At 30.9% G+C, this 22,144-nt stretch overlaps 2 protein-coding genes across 3 annotated transcripts in view; one reads left to right on the forward strand and one right to left on the reverse strand.

Annotated features, from left to right (window-relative positions):
• The window catches only part of LOC143054760 (rho GTPase-activating protein 18-like), a 47,128-nt gene extending 37,945 nt beyond the window's left edge, over nt 1–9,183 (forward strand). For both annotated transcript variants that reach the window (XM_076227807.1, XM_076227808.1), the window contains exons 18-19: nt 3,926–5,940; nt 6,218–9,183. In XM_076227807.1, the coding sequence (XP_076083922.1) occupies nt 3,926–4,020 (95 nt within the window). In that variant the 3' untranslated portion in view covers nt 4,021–5,940; nt 6,218–9,183. The remainder of the gene's footprint in view (nt 1–3,925; nt 5,941–6,217) is intronic.
• A 5,612-nt stretch (nt 9,184–14,795) lies between these two features.
• On the reverse strand, nt 14,796–20,550 carry LOC143053607 (uncharacterized). The gene is made up of 3 exons (XM_076226402.1): nt 20,432–20,550; nt 18,845–19,276; nt 14,796–16,147 (listed from the first exon to the last, which is right to left on the reverse strand). Exons 1-3 carry the CDS (start codon nt 20,484–20,486, stop codon nt 14,970–14,972), a joined length of 1,665 nt encoding a protein of 554 aa, XP_076082517.1. The 5' UTR covers nt 20,487–20,550; the 3' UTR covers nt 14,796–14,969.
• Nucleotides 20,551–22,144: the final 1,594 nt, after the last annotated feature.

Here is a 22,144-nt window from a genome sequence, read left to right on the forward strand (position 1 = left end):
TTCCATTTTTTCCGTATTTTACTTATAAATGGACTTAGTTTTTCTGCGAGGAAACATTACATTCACTCTGTGGTTAAAGTTTTTAAAATTTTAATAACTTTCATAAACTATCCTTGATTTGTACCAAACTTGGACAGAAGCTTGTTTATGATCATAAGATAGTATCAAGAAGAAAGTTTTGTAAAAATAAATTTCCACTTTTCTGTATTTTACTTATAAATGGACTTAGTTTTTCTGCGAGGAAACATTACATTCACTCTGTGGTTAAAGTTTTTAAAATTTTAATAACTTTCATAAACTATCCTGGATTTGTACCAAACTTGGACAGAAGCTTGTTTATGATCATAAGATAGTATCAAGAAGAAAATTTTGTAAAAATAAATTTCCACTTTTCCGTATTTTACTTATAAATGGGCTTAGTTTTTTTGCCAGAAACAAAACATTCACTCTGTGGTTTAAGTTTTTAAAATTTTTATAATGTTCTTAAACTATCCTGGATTTCTAACAAACTTAGACAAAAGGTTGTTTCTGATCATAAGATATTATTCAGATGTAAATTTTATAAAAAAAAATTCACTTTTTCCGTATTTTACTTATAAATGGACTTAGTTTTTCTTCCAGTTAACATTACATACAGTCTGCAGTTAAAGTTTATAAAACATTTATCAGATTCATAAACTATCCTGGATTTTTTTACCAAACTTGGAAGCTTCTTTCAATCAAAAGACAGTATCGAGAGGGAAATTTTTATTGATGTTTTCCTCATTTTTGTTGAGTCTGCGATTACCAGCAAAAGTAGGCGAGACACTGGGTTTCGTGGAACCCTTACGAATTTTTTATTTTTCACTCTGTTCGGTCCTGCCTTTTTTTTTAGTTTATCCTGACTTTTTTTTACCTAAATTGTTGTCCTGACTTTTTTTTTTTGCAAGTGTCTCATCCTGCCTTTTTTTTTACTCAAAACTCCTGTCCTGCCTATTTTTTTCAAATTTCATCCTAGCCCCCCCCCCCCCCCCCCCCCATAAAAATCAAATGGTAGCTCCCTAAAAAAAAGAAAAACATTGTCAAAGAAGGGAAGTGAAAAAAAATATATTTGTTTTAGAAGGGAAGGGAAAATTATTTTTTTCATAATTGGATAGGGAAAAAAAAAAATAAAAAAAAATTTGCTGACTGGAAGTGATTTTTTCCCAAAAGTGAAATAACATAAGGTGTTGTCTGCTGCTTCTGATTAATCTTGAGATGGCATCATTTATTATTGTAAAATAATACTGTTCCTGTATGTTTCTGAAAACAATTAATAGGGGTTCAATTTTTGGTTTTGGAAATTATGAGAAAGAACTCCCCCCTCATGTTGCACACACACGAAAGATGAATGACCAGTGCGGCAGTGCCTAAAGTTTATTACAATTTGTAATGCCAATATAAGCAACCATTTTTAACACTAGGAAACATCTTTTTTTGTGTTCAAAAAGGGACTTCAAATGGTATATAAATTGCTTCTTCTCTCAGATGCCTAGTCATATACATTTGTACATGTAGTAGTAAGGAGTAAGAGAAAAAACTGATCAAATTGGAAATGGGATAATGGGACCACATTAGGGTCTTGTAGCTGTTACCTTGTAAGTCAGCTTCTTAAATTTACACTGTTTGTGGGACTAGTACACATAAGCAGGTATCTTCATACCACATTAATATATAGGCTTATATGTAAGTAACACTTGCTGATGGATGTAATAGATTAATTAATAGACTGGTAACAATGGTTATACAATGTAGTATAACAACCTCACTCAAGTAATTTTTATTCACTTTTTGACAAAACATTCCATTAAATAACCCAACAATATAAACAGAAAATAAAAAAAAATAGTTTCCATTGTCCTCGCTCAATTTTAAAATCAAAATTTATGACATGAATCCTCCTATTCAACGAGAACGCAGCATTATAAACTAAAACAAATTTCATAGCTTCCAAATGTTATTACAAACTATATCAGCTCCCTGATGTAGCTTTCCATCAATGAATTTTAAAACTGCATTTTGCAGTAAAACATGTACATGATGTATTTTAATCCCTTTTTGGCACTAGTTTTCAACGACTTGAATCTGTGTGTACATATCATGAGTTTAAATAAAACAGTACCCAGTAGTTGTCTGCATATATTATCTTCTTTACCTCTACTGCATGTGATTAATAAATTTAACTATGATGAAAATAAATTTATAAAATATTAATTGTCAGCTTTTGGTATTTATTTGTGTTGCTTTAACCTGGGAACAGTATATCTAACGGGAAGTTAATATATATGTTCCTGCTTTAACAGACAACAGTTGATGTATTTGTCAATTTTATGTTATCTTATACATCTTAAATTTTGACTACATAGTTCAGATTTTAATTTCAACAATTTAAAAAAAAAAAAATTCACTAGGCTCTGTATCTTGAGATACAGTTGAATATTTGCTTATTTGTAGTACATTTATGTATGCTTAAATATTTTTTATATTATACAACCCCCATGACCCAAATCAAATTTATTGGAAATTTGATGGATTTAGAACTTAATAAAAAAAAAACACTTTTTGGGTTCATTTACTTTTATTTATTGGAAAGCTTTATCTCATACACATGTGGAAGAATTTAAGGCATTACTGGGGTTAAGTCATAAAGTAATGAAGTTCCATCGATTATTATTGCAGTTAAAAATTATTTTTAATTAGTTCAGTAATCGCACATCAACGCTGGGAGTATTATACAACTCGTCTGGAAGAGTTATTGTCCGTTATCGAGCCCGAGTTATCTTTCTTCTTTCGAAAGAGTAAACAAATGGCGGCCAAAATCTATGTGAACGACAGTCTCGATTTACAAGTATTTTTGCCAAGAAAACGAAAACGGAAACGGGTTTTGAAAGAAAATAATTCAGTAGCTCATAGAAGTAGAATTTTGAAACACACGTGTGCTTAAGAAATGTTGCCGAATGGAAGTGAAAGTGATATACGGTAGGCAATGATAAAAATTATCTTCCGACTCGATCAATCTACGTTTTCGACACGCGTTTTTAAGGTAAACTGCTTCTCACTCTATGAAGAGGTTACGGACGCTCAACCTATGATATTTATCTACATTTTATCAAAATTTGACCGCACAACTCGCTACAGTTCCCGAGTTTTCAATGACCAAAACTACGAGGCCGTTTTTGCTAAAGCACATGTCAAATTAATCCCGGTCAGGCAAACGGCTCGTGCAAATAAATTTCGGCCAGGGAATCCCGCGAAAAAGTGAAAGTGTTAAACAATGAATAGTAAGCATGGACTAATGTCAAATTGTTCTAATTATTTGAAGAAATGAAACAAAACATCTGTTATTTAATTTTTAAGTATGTGAATTTAAGCATGTATGCAATTTGGGTATTACTCATATAAATTATCACAAAGCAGGTTTTGAGAGGCAAAACAATAAAACATGTTTAACCACACGAATAACAAGACGAGTTTGACACTGAAGAAGGCCATTTGTTGAACCGAAATATTTGTCAACTCGATTTAATAACATTTTCGTATAATAACATCTTATATCAGTACCGTTGTGCAAATTTTTAGACTGATATAATTTTTTCCTTATCTTTATATTATCGTCTATTCTAGACGATCCAGTACATAGTAAATTTGCTGGTTGGTCAGTTTTATAGACTTCTATTTATTTATATATATATATATATATATATATATATATAGGATTGATGTACAAATACTAATTTGCTGATACATCTGAAAATCAAAAGGAAAAGCATTTTTACAGCTCTTCATCCTGTTGTTCTTTAACATAACGAACTAAATACTGTTTTATCATAGGATTGAGATTGTTTTTAAAGACCAACATGCTCTAATTTTCAATAATATAACTTGAGATTGTTTTATTTTTTTCCAGGTGAGCGGTGTTTAGACCACAATACCCATATGTTGACATTATACAAAGTTAATCCTAACGCAGAATGGATTATTAAAGGCAGAGGACAACCGTAGCAGAATAAATATTTCTTTTTCAGGAATTTAAATTCAAATGCATAACAAAGTGCTATTTTTATATTAAAATCTGGAAAACTGTATACAAGGCAGCCAACATTCCATGGATGAATAAATCCACATAGCATATTAATCCACACGACGAAAGACATTTCAATCCACAATGGACCTGTAAATCCACATGATATATCAATCCACACGAAGAAAGACATTTCAATCCACAATGGACCTGTAAATCCACATGATATATCAAACCACACAAGGAAAGACATTTCAATCCACAATGGACCTGTAAATCATGTAATTATGGAAAGATCTTACAATCCGAAATTATATATTACGTAAATTTATACCTCTCCTCTGTCAATTGAAGTTTGAAATACTTGTTGAAATTTTTTTATTTAAGTTAGTTTTCAATTTAGGACAAAAATCTTATTTTTTTAAATTTTAGTTCTGGTTATTGATGAAATAAAAAATTTTGCAGAGATTTATGTAAGTCTGAAAACTTTTATCAAAAATTAGATACTTATACAAAAAACAAAATCTGGTATATAAAATGTATTTAGATAATTCAATTCCAAACTTAATTAGTTTCACACTGTCTATCTTCAAATCACATGTGATGCTCTTACTAATTTATAATGCATTAAAATTGGAAAAAATTGTTGAAAAAGATTTTTTTTTCTTCAAAAATGTGAAGATCATCTTTAACATGTCAGAACAAGAACATATATAGTAGAGTATTATATTGATGGAACATAAAGAAATCCATTTTTTTTATATTTTAGGGCATAATTAGAAAATGGCATTTTCAGAGAAGCAATTGCAATGCTTATTTTGTTTTACTCATTCACCCCTGGTTTAGGAAGAAAATTGATTATGAGCTATACAACATGTTTTAAAATTAACATTAAATTTTCATAGTTTAATGTTGATGAAGTATCTATGTCCATTTGACTAATTTAAATCACGACTTTTGGTAGCCTACTTTTTTTGAATAAAAATTGGATAATATTATTTTTAAAATATTTTTGGTAAAATTAACAATGTTTCAAATAATGTAGCTTGTATTATTAATGCTTCTGTTCATTTCGCTTAAAGCACTGGGAAGGAACTTAATTAAATACTGAGTAAAAAAAATAAGCAACAATTATTATTAATTATATTTTAAAAAAAAAGAACACACATAAGTTATCGTAACTAAGAAAATAAAGTGTTACATACTATTTCTACCAAACTAAAACTTCATTTAAAAAATTATTTTTTATTCAAAATTTATGAATTGAGATGGGTGTTGCTAAACGTTTTTTGCTTGAAAAAAAATTTCTGACATTAAAATATCTTGCAAGTAATTAAAAAAAAATGGTTATTTTGATAAAAGAATAGCCAGTTGTTATCCATAAGTGGATACAAATTATAGAATTAATAACTAAATTTATTGTTCTGTTGAAGTTGAAAGCTTTCATAGTGGACATAAAAGACACAAAATAATAGCTTTATTAGTTTTAAGCTTTAGACTGCCAATTACGGTTAGTGCATCTTTAGTTGTTGCAAATCCATTCATGTTTTGTAATTGTGCAATAATATGAAGATTTAGTTAGTAAAGTAGACAATATGGAAGTAGTATATATATATCATAAATAAGGGTCTTGATCGAGTTACAGAATAGTGATTAATGGGCAAAGAAACAAAAGAAGAGAAAAGGGTTAAAAAGATAAAGCATGGATATATATATTAGGATATTAATTATATAGATTACTGAATGATGAACAAAAGAATAGAGATAGAGAAAATTTGGATGCAAAATAATAAAGATTCAGATGGAAAAAAATATGTAGAATAGATAAAATTGTAAACAAAATCAAGACCTTCATAAAGAGCTTTAATTGCTTGACCATCATACCCTTTACATTGTTTAAGGTGGTACCTAACACTACAGGGAGATAACTCTGTAAAGTCAGCTAATCGTTTTAATTACGTTGTGTAGTAAAAGGAATATTAAGCTTCTCAATGATCAAAATTGGTGTTTGTCAAATTGCTATATAACCAGTGTAATTTTTCTGACAAAACGGTTGGTTCAAAAATTTTTATGTTATAATATTTTTGTTAAAGGGTCAAAGTGAATACTTTGACAAAATTTTATGAAAATTAAACTAGCCAAATTAATTTTAGTGAAAGTGTTGGGTACCACCTTAAGCTTAGTTTTCTTCCATTGTATTTATTCTTTGTAGATTTTTATTCCTACAATTGCTTTCAAACTTAAATGAATGCCACAATTTTAATTTCTTGTTGTTGACATGGGAGATAACTCTTGAAATTATTAATGTGTTTACAATTGGCAGTTTCATCAATGTTTTAAAAGCACCTGTGTGACACAGAATGAAAAAAATATATGTTATGTAGAATAGATCTAGGATAAAAGTTGACATGAATGGTTGATGAATTTTATGAGTTATGTCCCTTAGGTGACAAAGTCAACACTAAACTATTTACGTTGTTCACTTTAACAGTTACTTTTAACATGATAGAAAAAAGGCTACACTTGTGATTTAATTAATGAGGGGGGATAGGACCTTTATCGGGACTCCGGATCGGGTGTTTTTAAGCTAGGGATTTCGGGATTCACCCTTATGGGATCTGGGAATTCTTTTTTTTTTAATTTCGGGACCTCGGGATTTCGTGTATTTAAGCCCGGGATTTCGGGATTCCGGGTTTTTAAGCCCGGGATTTTGGGATCAGGACCCCTCCTATCCCCCCTCATTTATGAAACCATTTCTTGCATTGAAATATCATAATCATTCTGTATTCAATTTGTTATTGCTTATATCAAATAATCTTTAAAATGTGCTCAAGCTTTGTTTATTGCTGAGAAAAAAATAATTTGCTCAAAATAAAGCTTATTGCAAAGTATTATCTAACAAATATTTTCTGAATCAGTTGTACTGAGGTGATATTGGAAGACAAAGAATAAACATTGTATGTGATAAATGATAAAAAAAAAGTCTGCTTTTCCTCAAATTATAAAAATACACCATAAAAATATTTGACATTGATTTTTTTTTATGGTATTGACCAATCACAGAAAAGATTATTGTTATTTACTGGCAAACTGGTACCTGTGTAATTGAATGATTCTTGAATAATGTGTCCTGATATTAAACAATTTCACAATGATATGTGAAAATTCACTGAAATTGTACCCTGATATAGGGATTATATTTAATGTTGTGACCTAATTACATTTTGAAATATAGGCTGGTCCTAAATATAAAATTTAAAAATTAGACGTTTTTTTCCATGTTGTACATTGCTTATTGTCAAAAATTGAAAATTCATAGATAACTCAGGTCTATCCTATGTAATGGTGATTTTTTTCTTTGATATATAAATTATATTTCATACTATTTAATGTTTATTTATTTAAAAACCAAGAGTTCTGTACATAATACATGCATATCAGATGTTGTTTTATGTTATGTGTTCATTTTGGTATATACTTTAAAATGTAAATTTTAAAACTATAGATGCAGTTTATCAAGTTATGAAGGAAATGTGAAATTTGTTAATTTAATTATAAGATCATTTTATGAAATGTACTTCATTAGGATGAAACTGAGTTTGATATATTATTAACTTGAAATTTTTAAAGGTGAATAAAAATCAGACACAAGTTCTAAATTTCAAGTGTTTAATCTTTGACCTTTTGTGGATTGTCATATTGTTAATAAAGGGTCATATTCATTTTGAATGTAAAAAGAATTATATCATATATTTTTTTTCAAAATTCTTTGATTATATAAAAGGGGAGGAATGTAAATCAGCAAACTAAAATTCAATCGTGTTTCATACAATGAAAAGTTTTTAATAAAAAAAACCACTAATATCTGGGTTTTTGTTATCATTTTATTATATTGATAATGAAAATAATGAATATCTCCAGATTTTCCCTTTTTAACTGCCACTATTTACAGTATATCTGGAAAAAAGGATATCATTTATGTACTTGATTGTTCACTGTATATTTTGGTAACTAGTCCTGCCTAATGATGTTTAAAATCAAAACAATTCATGTTATCATTTTTAGGTTTGAAAATTCATAGTTTCTAGATATTTTACACTGAATATCTAACATGGTGGCTGTTTATAATATTCAGATTCATCCCCATGTTTTTGTTTGTACAGTTGCAGCTTTATGGGGACATAGGGGTGTTGGGAGATAAACAAATATATATTGAGTTTGAGTATTGTAGATGTAAGCTTTTTATAAGGATTATTTTGCTCAGTTGAAATTTTTTATATCATTTTAGTCAAAGGAAATCCTGATCCATTGAAACTCTTTCTTACCTCTTTCCTTTTTTTTTCTTTTTCATAAAAGTACTTTTTGTTTAATCTATTTTAGAATTGTATTCACATGTATAATGATTAATCAAGATATAAACTGTGACATTTATTTCCTTTCATTCAATTTCTTTGCAAAATAAGAAGAAACTAGTCCAGCATATTGTTACTAAATAACAGACTAGAAGTGGCTAATCAATCTTACACATTCTTTTGTTGCCACTGTTGCCATCAATTATATGGTAATCTACATATCAAATATGCCATATTTTTTAGGTCTATTCCATTTTAATGTATGTTGGAGTGTGGGATGGTACTTCCTAAATGTCACAATCACTTATGAACTATTTGAGTAATTTTAACAAAGCTGTGTATCAAATATGCCATATAGTAAGGGTGACTTTGTTTAAATGTATGTTGGAGTGTGGGAAAGTATTTCCAAAATGCCCCCACCACCATTAAAATTTTGAGTAATTTTACCTATTATAAAATATCCTTTTTATCCCTCCCCCACACACATTTATTTGAATGGAATAGCCCCTTGTTAAGACCAGACACCTAATTGATGTAACCAGGATGATTATAAATAGAATACACAAGAATTGTTTAGCTAAGCTGTTATATAGCGGTCAAGCACAAGATATTCATAAAACTTTAAGGGGACAAATTTATCTAGTGAACAAGAAGTACTTTCAAGTTAAGCTGTTTAAGGTCAATGTGTTTCATTAATATGTATGTTTTCAGTATTTTAAGTTAAATATATATGTATATATATATTATATATAATTTTGTTATCACTTAAATGTAATAAAATATTATTATTTATGTTGTCTTTTAAACTGAAATTTATTCTCATGTTAACCTGATAAAACCTCGAGGGCAAATAGCAATGTATTACATTTACTGTAGATTCAGTTATGTTCAAGGATTTAGGAAAATTTATATATTCATGGCTTTTTGATTTTGTTTCATTTGTCGAAGTTTGAATACAAGCCTATAAAAGATTTAGACTTTATCTTTACCAACAAAATTCACCAAAAATTATATCCCTCTTATAGCAATTAATACATGACATTTATAACTGAACAAAACATTCAAGTATACATAAAAGAGATATGTAATAAGATATCATTATTTATGTTGTCTTTTATACCGAAATTTGAGCACACACTATCCCCTTGATAGCATGGAAGAAATATATTGCAGAATGTATATCATTTACTGTGAATTTAGGAAACTAACCAGTATATGTTCATGGATATTTGATATTGTTCTGTCAAATTCTGAATACAAGCAAAAAATTATACTTCACCTTTACCTACAGAATCCACAAAAAAATGATATCCCTCATATAGCAATGTAGGACATTTATAACAGAACATAACATCCAAGAATACATAAAAAGAGATATACATTCATAGATAAAGGCAGATGTGGTGTGAGTGCCAATGAGACAACTCTCCATCCAAATAACAATTTCATGCCTATTGATACCCAATTTTGATAGAAGTGTTTCCTCGATTATCTCTATCAGTGTGTGGATGTGTTTGTGTCTGTCTCACCGTCTGTCTGTCTGTTTTGCATTATACATGCCTATTTATTCCCAATCTAAAAGTCTGTGTGGGTTTGGCTGTATATCTATTTTGATCTGAGTGTCACTTATGAGACTTATGAAGACGAAAGGCATGTCTGGTTATTTTTATTATAATCCTGGTAACTATTCTGTGTTAAACATTTGTGTTGTGTTTTTCTTAGCAACTTTGAAGACAAATGCCATCAAAGTTTCATCTTGTTACGCCATACTGGGTGACATGTTTTCAGTTCCACTATATTCTACCAATGGGACCCAGGGCTGTAAGAACAGATATATCGTACCAAAGCGTACAGGACAGTTAAAAAAGATAAACTGTACCAAAAATGTTATGCCTAATCATTGTATCTATTTTCATCTATGTGGCAGCATCAAGTTTTATATGGTTATGGCATACATACGTAGTTTTCTGTTCCTTTGATGTTTCACTTTTTGTTTTTCCGAAAACTAGTATTTCAAAAACGTCATGGAAATATGAAAAGTAAGCTTCTTTGAGTGGGATTATAATACGAAACCCAAGCAACACATTTGATGAAATTTACTATTAACTATTAGTAAAAATGAAAATGGAAATGGAAATGGGCATGCCATTTCTTTGTTACAGTAAGATCAGTCTCCCAACTTTTGACAATAACACCCGGCAGTCCACATTTTTATGCCCCACCTACGATAGTGGAGGTGCATTATGTTTTCTGGTCTGTGCGTCCGTTCATTCGTTCGTCCGTCTGTGCGTCCGTTCGCTTCAGGTTAAAGTTTTTGGTCAAGATAGTGTTTGATGAAGTTGAAGTCCAATCAACTTCAAACTTCGTACACATGTTCCCCATGATATGATATTTCTAATTTTTATTCCAAATTAAAGTTTTTACCCAATTTCACGGTCCACTGAACATAGAAAATGATAGAGTGGGGCATCCGTGTACTATGGACACATTCTTGTTCATCCTAACTCGAAGCAATCGTTCAATCGATGCTGAAGTTTCAGTGGCATATGTTGACATCTTGGGGAAAACGGCTATCAATATATTCATATCGCCTGTAGGCCCCCCAAATGCGATTCGTGAACAAAACAAAATAACATAATATAATACCAATATTCTTCTGTACTAGAAAAATGTACAAACCGGCAAACTTGTATCGCATGGAATTAAGTTGTAACCCGAAGTGAAAGAGTTGTAATTTATTGACAGCCAGTGACGTCAAAATTTTGCGGGGGATGTCTTAGATGGGAACGTCCTCACGTCTTGAAATTTTGCTGGCTTCAAAAACCACTCGCAATAAAGGCTGTTCGAAAGTCATAAATCGATTTATAGAAAACAAATCCGGGTTATAAACTAAAACCGAGGGAAACACCTCAACTATAAGAGGAAAACAACGAAACAACAGAAACACTTAAGTGCAACAAAAAACCAAACGACAATGTAACACACACAGAAACAAACTATAAGATGACAACTGCCAATTTCCTGACTTGGTACAGGACATTTTAAGAAAAAAATAGTGAAATGAACACTAAAAGGACAATATTACACGAGACGACGTCTCTACAGTACAGCCAATGATATTAGAGCGGTGCACGGACATGGTTCTATACAGAAATGTAAATTGTGTAAGCCTCGTAAGTGCTTCTTTTTCTTATTCTTATCGGAATAAGATTGATCGCGATGATTTGATAGTATCTTTAAAATTTATTTATATCTATTTCAAGTACCGTACGATTCAAAGTACTGTACTGTTTATTCATTATTCTCTATTCTCTATTTGTTTTACCTATTGCTCTCCTTTTTTTTATATTGTCTGTCTTTTTTTTTTTTAAATTTTATCCAGACTCTAATTTATTTTCTTCCTTTTTTTTTTTAACTTATTCGATTCGAACGTCAGTGATAAGTCTTTTAAAGTCTGGCGTATACAAGTTTAATCCACATATCTATTAATCACAAGAAGATGTAAATAAGATAACACAGTTTAAGTTAATCCGATCATGAACGTTTGCCTTATAAGAAGTATGCGGATGTAATATTCTCAATTTACAAAATAGGACATATTTATATAACACGGATGTTTTACATATAACATACAATAGATAAATAGAGCATTTAATTTAGTAAACAATGAAAGTTTAGTGTAAATTCTTGCTATAAAAATGAGGATTGACGATGGTATCTTGACATATATTGCCGCTTCTATCACAGTACCGATCACAAGACAAGGATTTTTATGGAAGAAGGGTGAAAATGGAAACTTTTTAAGACGATGGTTTGTGCTGAAGAGAAATATGTTATTTTATTTTGAGAAAATGAATGACAAAAAACCGCACGGAGTTATCATTCTTGAGGGGGTGATTGCAAAGAGAGCTGCGGACTATTCAGGATTAGTTTTCGAAATTTCGCCATCAACTGGTACGGAAGGCAGACGATACTTGCTGGAAGCAAGCTCGGATTCAGAGATGAAATCATGGATTACGTCACTTTCTCATTCAAGTTTTGAAGTCATTAAAAAGCAATATGAATTTCTGAAAAAGGAGTATGAAAAAAGATTAAAGAGGAAAAAAAATCCATGCGATAAACCGTGCAGTTAATTATTATAATCCGAACAGAAAATAGCTTATTCCAATGATCCAAAAGGAATAGGTTATTTCAAAGATGTTATATTTAAAATTAAATAGATAAGATAAATACGTTTTGAATTTCTACTTTTAGTTCGCACGAATTAACTTTTTTGTGCCTCGTGTCAATGTAGCTGTATGTCAACATAATGCTTATTTTACTTCGAAGCTGAAACTGTACATTTGTGAGTTTAAAAATCAACTGCCTCATATTGCGAATTTATTGTCAATTGATCTTTTTTTTAAATATTAGATACAATGTACCCCTGCCTTATATATGTTAGAATAACAATGCCAACTGAGATATCAAATTATACTTTTCAAGGGCAATAACTACTCTAAAAAGTAATTGGACTTTGCATAACAATGTCTACATTTTTTAACACAGGTCTTGTTTATCTTTCTTTTAAAGGCTCAGATGACATATCTCTTATAACTTGAACCTTGATGTTTCATATCTCAAGCCTTCAAAGCTTGTACATGACCTAAGCAAAACTAAATAATATGACTAAAGACTTTCGTTATGCCTTACAGTGTACAAATAATACTAGCATCATGCTTCGTTAAATGGTCGCCTCGAGTACATTACTCAAACATAGTTCCAAATGATTCATTCAACTCGGTAGTCAGCACTTGCAGTGTTGACATGAATTATTATTGATAAGGTCATAACTATAGATTTACTGTTTTTCTATCCCAGGAATAGATTACCTTAGCTAATGTGGAAAACACTTTCGAATTTTGAGTCTTCGATGTTCGTCAACTTCGTATTTTATCTGAGATATTTTACTCTTTTGATTAAAGCGTCGCCGATGAGTTTTTTTATACAAGAATTTGCGTTCAAAAATTTAATCCTAGTATTTATATTCATCAATTGTCTTTGTAAATGTTATCTTTTTCCTGTTATAGTTTCCCTTCGGTTTTAGTTTGTAGCCCGTATTTGTTTTCTCTCAATCGTTTTATGAAAGCACAAGAGATTCACTTTCACCGATCTCCTAAATGATCAGGCAAAAAAAGTCAAACATACTCACGATAGCTTTCATTTTTATTTTATTGTCTGTCTATATCCTTACCTATCATGAGGTTAATTGTCTACCCATATCCTGAAATATTGCAAGGCAAACTCTTTGCATATATCCTTATCTATTGTGAGTCAAAGCATATTCCCTTATCCTAACCTATTACAAGGCAAGTAGTATGTCCATATCCTAACGTTTTGTCAGCAAAATTTTCTGCTCATACATTTGGAAAGTAAAATTGTTCGTTATATCCTTAAGCTTGTCTTTTAAAATTGTCCGTTAATAAATTTTTAAATTATTATGAAACTAAGGTTTCAACTCCCTCAGGCAAAGTTGGCTTTAGATGAATTTGGCTATTTATTTTAGGTATTTTTAACATATAGCTCTTCAACGATTTTCGGTACTTATCTATCTTCGGATTTCAAATGTTTGGCTTTGAGCGTTCCTGATGAAGGTAAATCCAGAAAAGCGCTTCGGACGCAACAAATTATTAAACGTGTTGTTTTCAATTTTTTATCACTACAAACTATTTTAAAGCAAATTGTCTACACATATCAGTACAAACTATTATAAAACAAATTTTCTACACATATAAGTACAAACTATTATTAAACAAATTATCTACACATATCACTACAAACAATTATAAAACAAATATTTTGCTCCTATCCCTGCCTTTATATGACAGATTCTTGCCCACATATTACAGAGGCAATAATCTTGAAATATTGCCCTGTAAATCGTCTGTCTTGATCATGACATGTTTTAAGTAACATTGTTTGCTCATATCCTAAAAAAAACCTTTCTCTCAGCCACCAACTGTTTCATAATTGTTACAAGAAAATTGATGAAATATTTACAGAAATGTTACCAATACTCTAATCATCATTCATATGATGCACAATTGTGCTGTTTATGACAATACTAACAATTTACATGAACAAACAATGATAACAAACTATCAAAAACAAGTACAACCTTTTTTTTTAAAGCAAAATACAAAAAAAAAGAAGTAAATAAAAATGAAACAGAAAAAAGTAAACACATACACCATCAAATAAATATCAATGACCCTTTTTAGGGTGAAGTTTTTCCAAATAATGGTAAAATCCAATAGACACAGTTAAAAAATACAAAAATACAGAAACATCGAATTAACATTGTATTTCTTTTGCTTGTACATTTGATATTGAGTACATATGAGATGAAATACATTTAGAGAATGACATAAAAATAAGACGATGTTGTATAATTCCCAATGAGAAATCTACCAACTAGAGATCAGAGATGACATATTTGTAACATAACGAAAAACTGTATATCGCCGTATGGCCTTTAATAATGATCAAAGCATATGCAGGCTTGGTATTAGATATAGCCTTTTACTAGTGGGGAATACCTATTTCTTTTTGTGAAATACAAAAGGAGCACAGTGATGAAAGTCCATCAAAACTATCAAGCTGCAAATAACGACTAAAACAACAATACTGAAGTTGCCGATGTACTTGGAGGATGGTCTATCATCTGATGCTGATACAAGGGATCGTTTGTACTTGTTCGTTAGTTTCTTATCCACAGAAAGTTCTGATTTTAACAGTGCAATCTTTCTGATGAGTTCATTCTCGGTCATGGTGGAGTTATTACATGGACATATACATGATTTTTTTGTTGATGGTGTTTCAATATTTTTTGTTGTTCCGGATGTTGTTGCTGTGACCATGCCTATTGAAGTCGGAGCAAGTCCTTGTGTAGTTGTTTCGGTTTTGCTTATTGTTGTCGGATTATATCCTGGCGAAGTTGTTTCGGTTGTGCTTATTGTTGTAGGAAACAATTCTGGTGTAGTTGTTTCTGTGGTATTTGTCGATGTCAGATATAATCCTGGTGTACTTGATGCGGTTGTGTTTATAGATATAGGAAATAATTCTGGTGTAGTTGTTACTGTTGTGTTTATAGATGTCGGATAAAATTCTGGTGTAGTTGTTTCTGTTCTGTTAATTGATGTATGATCAACTCCTAATGTAGTTGTTTCTGTTGTGTTTATTGATGTAGGATCAACTCCTGGTGTAGTTGTTTCTGTTGTTTCTGTTGTGTTTATTGATGTCGGATCAAATCCTGATGTAGTTGTTTCTGTTGTGTTTATTGATGTAGAATCAACTCCTGGTGTAGTTGTTTCTGTTGTTTCTGTTGTCTTTATTGATGTCGGATCAAATCCTGATGTAGCTGTTTCTGTTGTGCTTATTAATGTCGGATCAAATCCTGATGTTGTTGTTTCTGTTGTTTCTGTTGTCTTTATTGATGTCGGATCAAATCCTGATGTTGTTGTTTCTGTTGTTTCTGTTGTGTTTATTGATGTCGGATCAAATTCTGATGTAGTTGTTTCTGTTGTGTTTATTGATGTCGGATCAAATCCTGATGTAGTTGTTTCTGTTGTGTTTATTGATGTCGGATCAAATCCTGATGTTGTTGTATCTTTTTTGCTTATCGTCGTTAAAACAAACCCTGGTAAAGCTGTTTCGGTTGTGTTTAATGTTTCTGGATCAATCTCTAAAGCCCCATCTGTGCAATCAGTTGTATAAGCTATAATAGGATTAAACTTTAAACTTAAGGTAGCACAAAACAAAGATTTGTTCACTCCCAATCGGACAACTTTAAACTGATGTAATTCATTTAATCCTGCTTTATATATTATAAATGAGGTACCAAAAGAAAGAAGAAAGATTCATCTTTCAAATTGTGATAATTTCATTATGACATAATTATTATATAATTAATTATTATGTAATAAGTTGCTATATTTTGATGTCCACACTTGAATGAATTTAGCGTCCTTGTTCTTCATACCATCCCAAAATATATAATAGATTCTGGTACAACACAGCTTGACCTCCAAAACTGTGTCTCAGATTTCCAAAAACATCAATAGAACAAATTTTATACCCAATTGAATTTAGTGGTCTCTTATGAATTATTGTTGCAAATTTCATTGTAGATTTATGAGAGAATGAAATACAATAGGAAAAATCTGAGACACAGTTTTGGAGGTCAAACTGTGTTGTGCAAGAATCTATAAAATATTTTGGGATGCTATGAATAACAAAGAAGCTAAATTCATTCAAGTATGGACATCACAATATGGCAACTAATTACATAACAATTAATTATGTAATAATTATGTCATGATGAAATTATCACAATATGGAAGATTAATCCTTCTTCTTTCTTTTGGTACCTCATTTATAAAATATAAAGAAAGATGAGTGGAATTACATAAGTTTAAAGATGTCTGGTTGGGGATGAAAAATCTTTGTATTGTGCTACCTTAACTAGAACACACCCGTGATATCACGGGTCCGTGACTGAATTAAAGTATATAACTATGCGCAAGCCTTATTTTAGTATTAGTATTGTCATCTGATAAAGTCATGCCAATTATAAGATACACAGTTTTTCTCTGCTTTCAAATCTTTCTGTTTGAACCCGTCGAACTGGAACTTATCAATTATTGGTAATATTAATTATTTGGAAAACAAAAGGTCCTGGAATGGAGTATTTTTTAATCAACAGCATTGTCCTATATTAGTTATAAATAAAGTTGAATTCTTTGATTCGCTGTTTTACGTCATGCCCACTAACAAATTGAAAACTGTACCAATACAGATTTTTAGTATTCGTATTGTTATCTTAGAAAGTCTTACTGATTAAAATATTACAATAGGTAACAATTTGACAATTTAGTAATGTCAACCCTGTGATTATGACCCGTGTATATAGCATATTAATCCTAAATACACCGTTTGGTGGTGCGCCTGTCAGATGCGGAACGTACAGATAAGGTAATAGGTAACAGGTGAATATACTATTGGTATCGGTATCGGACTCGACCCGGAACTTGTTAATTATTGGCAATATTAATTACGTGGAAAACATAAGGGCCTGGAGTGGTTTAATTTTTAATCTGCACCATTATGACCCGTGTATATAGCATATTAATCCTGACTACACCGTTTGGTGGTGCGCCTTTCAGATGCGGAACGTACAGATAAGGTAATAGGTAACAGGTGAATATACTATTGGTATCGGTATCGGACTCGACCCGGAACTTCTTAATTATTGGCAATATTAATTACGTGGAAAACAAAAGGGTCTGGAGTGGTTTAATTTTTAATCTGCACCATTATGACCCGTGTATATAGCATATTAATCCTGACTACACCGTTTGGTGGTGCGCCTGTCAGATGCCGAACGTACAGATAAGGTAATATGTAACAGGTGAATATATTATTGGTATCGGTATCGGACTCGACCCGGAACTTCTTAATTATTGGCAATATTAATTACGTGGAAAACAAAAGGGCCCGGAGTGGTGTAATTTTTAATCTACACCTTTGTACTATATTAGTTATATATAAAGTTGGACCTCGTAGTTTTAGTATTATAGATATTTTACGATATTCAGTTCAATTGTAAGAACTGTAGTATTGGCAGAAGTAATACATAATTGCCAATCAAAAAGGATAATATTAATTGCTCACGTACTATTTTAAAAATACTTAAAACAAATGTGAATGAATTAGACAATATTATAAAAATGGTGATGTCTAGATATTAGGACATTCCATTTCAGGGTAAAATGCCGATATAGTACAGTTTTAATCCATATTTTGTCGGTGAAAATATTGTTTGCTGCAATATATTATAAACTGTACACAATAATTAATCTATATCTGTTCCTCAATATTTTGATATTCAAAACAGCACGATTTAAAAACGTTAGTTTTGAAATTTTTGATTTTTTCATTACTTGTTATTGGCTTTGAATAAGCTGTCAGGAACTGTGGGTACTTTCAGATCTAAATATACCCTGCAATCTCCTCTCTTTAATTTTGTTTCTTGTTAATCTTTACGCTCACAAACATGTTTAAAGTCCTTATGTTCGTGTCCAAATTAATGAGCCTGTAGTTCAGTGGTTGTCGCTGTACACGTCTGTCTCATTTGCTGTGCTCGTAAATTGTTTTGTTATAGAAATCAATTGGGTTATTTTGATTTAATTATTTCATACTTTTTATGTTGGGACCTTCTATAACCAACACATCGGAATGTGTATTTCTCATTGTTGAAGAATGCCTTTAATTGCCTACATCCACACCAGTTGAACGTTAGTGGATAGTTGTCTCATTAGCGATCAAGACACATGTTCTTATTTTTATATAGAGATTAAACCGCAATGAAACGACTATTAGTTTTTCCGAGTATGAACATGAATATATCATTTACCTGAGGTTGCGTTTTCCTGAAAATCAAATAGCCAGTATGCTGTATAAAAGGACCATATTAAAATGTCAGTAACAACAATGCTATGATTTATAGGTAAATGGATGAGCTTGTTAGTTCCAATCTCAGAACCTCCTCCCACTTCGATGGTTCCACCAATCCATGAAACCCATAAAGATACGTAACAGTTAGATTGGAGTTCTGACCAGGTGACACTAGTACGTTGCTTTTCAAATATGTTGTTTATTGCAATCTGTTCTAGTTTAAGAATCACATTGTACCGTTTATATATTGTACTAGCAATATTCTCCTGTAGAGAAATCCACGCTTCTCCACTGGTGTTCACCTTTAAATATATTGACGTTGAATTTTGAATGTCCATTCCTTGTTGGTGTAGGGATTTCCTTGACATTTTTTCCGTAGTAATATTGCTATCTAGAAGGAAAAAAATATATATTATACACAAATTACCACCAGCAAACGTTGTTTGGTTAATAGGAAACATACCGTCTGTAAATTTCTAGTTCATTAACTACCAAAGAGAAAATCTAACAATACTATAATTAAGATTTGATATTTATACCTCTTCGGTTGTCAGACTTTCAATTGTTTTATAATTTATGCTTTTCAAACTATCTGTTTTAATGGGATTACTGTGAAGGAATATCTTTTTTTGACAGAATATTTACTAGCTTTCGTTCGATACTATGAAGAATTATTTATTTCCTTTAGTACACATAAATAATCTGCATTTGTGGGCCAGGATATTCAATATTCTCTGTGATCGTGCCTTGGGCCAAATTATTTATGTTTCGTAATTATTTCCAGAAGATTCATTTCCCAACCCCTTGTACACAAATAGTGAGGCCACTCATGGGGGTGTCCAAGTAATCACAATCACAAAGTTGTTTTCAATAAAATCACATGATAATTATTTAAAAAAAAGATAAATAATCAAAAATCCAGTTCTAGATTATCGAATAATCAAATAATCATGAAATATTTGGTCTGGGAATCACATAATCACTGTAATAACTGCCAAGTAATCAACAAAAAAAAAAAAAACACATGAAGAGGCTCAATAGTCACCAGCTAAACAAGCATAGTACTTTTATAATACCCACTAGAAAGTTACTTTTTTTCAAGCCAAGACATAATAATGCATATTAATATCTGACATTGGACAAAAACTTAGACATGTAACAGGATTTCAAACTTTGATTACTTTAAACTTTTCAATCCTAACAAAAAACAATACTTAGGATTAAGGGTTTAAATCAAATACTTCGACATGATGATCAACATTAAATTTGCCCCCTGAAAACATTTTAAGGATTATCTAGGTTCCTTTGATGAAAACAGAGAATAAAAAACACGATTTTGAGATAAAATGAAGGACTTATTTGACGATAACAGTGGAGAAAACCGGACGTTTGACGATCAACGGTACTTAGAGTTCATTCAACTAAATCATATATTAATACTTTTATTTAGTGTAAAAAAAATCATTCAGGATATATAAAAGACGAGATTGACATCTTTAATTACAATCCTGATAGCAAATCATTATATCAAAATATGTTTACGTACCTGCGTATACGGATAAAACAAAGTAAATAAATAATATGTCCAATTTCAGGATCATTGTATATTATTGGATTTTCCTCTGAGTTCAGTATTTTTGTGATTTTACTTTTAAGGAATGCTATACTTATAAATCACAAAAAGCTGCTTGCTTATCCAATACGTATTCAAAACTAAACGACGTTTATAGATATAGATTTATAATATTGATCAAAACGCAGTCCAATCGGGACAAGTTTTCAATGAAGGAGGAGCAATGGGTAATATTTTATTCATTAATAAAAAGAATAAACTATTTTATCACCTTAAAAGAAACCACGGTAAATAGATTATAGATTGACATCACAGGAATGGTTTAAAAATACTAATAATCAACACCTTCGTCTTCATCGGGTTGTTTATACTCGTTGCACACATCATTAGCCTTGTACACATTCGGTACTCCAAAATTTAGACAGAAAAAATTCCTTATCACTATTGGATTGATTGAAATAAAAAATAGATACATAAAAAGTACTTAACTAGAGTTTATATCTCCAACGTAAGCTTTATCAGCACTAGTATTTATATTTTTGTTACTTGACCTGTATATGTAGCACTGAAGTTGACTTTATGTCTTTCCAGTACAGAATTTAAATATTTTAGCGCATGATTTTATATAAGCATTGCTAGAGTAAAGATCTTCAGCGCATTACTTTTACTTTATATCTTCAGTACTGGAGTTAACATCTTCAACGCTTGAATTTGCATCTTCAGTGCCTGCATTTACAGCTTTTGCGCTGGACCACATCCTATCACTGCACTTCTATCTCTCGCATTGAAATTTGAATATTTAACGCTAATTGGACATCTCTTGAGCTTGACTAAATATAATTTACATCAACAATATTAAATTTTAAAATCATTACAGCGGACTCTGACATCTTTAGCTCATGGCGTCACATTATCAGCGCTTGATATTTAATCTCAGGTGCCAGTGTTTCCACATCATGAACTTGTAAGGTAGCCATACACAGTAAAAAGTTTAGTTTCGCATTGTGGCCATGGTGAATCTTTAGATATGAAAGTTTTTGTACAATAAAATTGATTTTTAGATAATTGGAGAATAATATAACCTTCTTTGTGGGTTTATATGAACATTTAAATTGTTTTTAGCATGTTTTAAAGGCCATTTAAATGTTTGACAGTACGTATTTTCTTATCTGTATCACCCATAAGTTATTATAGTGTTTATCAACAAAGATTTGACGCTCGATCTTTTCAATTCAATTTTATGGAAAAACTAGCAGAAATGCATATGTTTTTTTTGGACCTCTTGATAGGTATATACATATGGTTTCAGGAAAGGTATCATTGTAATTGCTTGAAATTTTTCTTTGGACCAAATTTTTGAGACTTTCGTGACATGTTCACTGCCTTGTTTTTAATATTTTCTATCAAATAAATGCAGATTGGTGCCATGGTTACACAAAAAATAGATAAAATAGTTATCAAAGGTACCAGGATTATAATTTAATATGCCAGACGCGCGTTTCGTTTACATAAGACTCATCAGTGACACTCATATCAAAACAATTGAAAATCCAAACAAGTACAAAGTTGAAGAGCATTGAGGAACCAAAATTCCAAAAAAGTTGTGCCAAATACAGCTAAGGTAATCTACTCCTGGGAAAAGAAAATCCTTAGTTTTTTCGAAAAAAAGTTTTGTTAACAGGAAAT

Source organism: Mytilus galloprovincialis, chromosome 12 (assembly GCF_965363235.1).
Source record: "Mytilus galloprovincialis chromosome 12, xbMytGall1.hap1.1, whole genome shotgun sequence".
Lineage (NCBI taxonomy): Eukaryota > Metazoa > Mollusca > Bivalvia > Mytilida > Mytilidae > Mytilus > Mytilus galloprovincialis.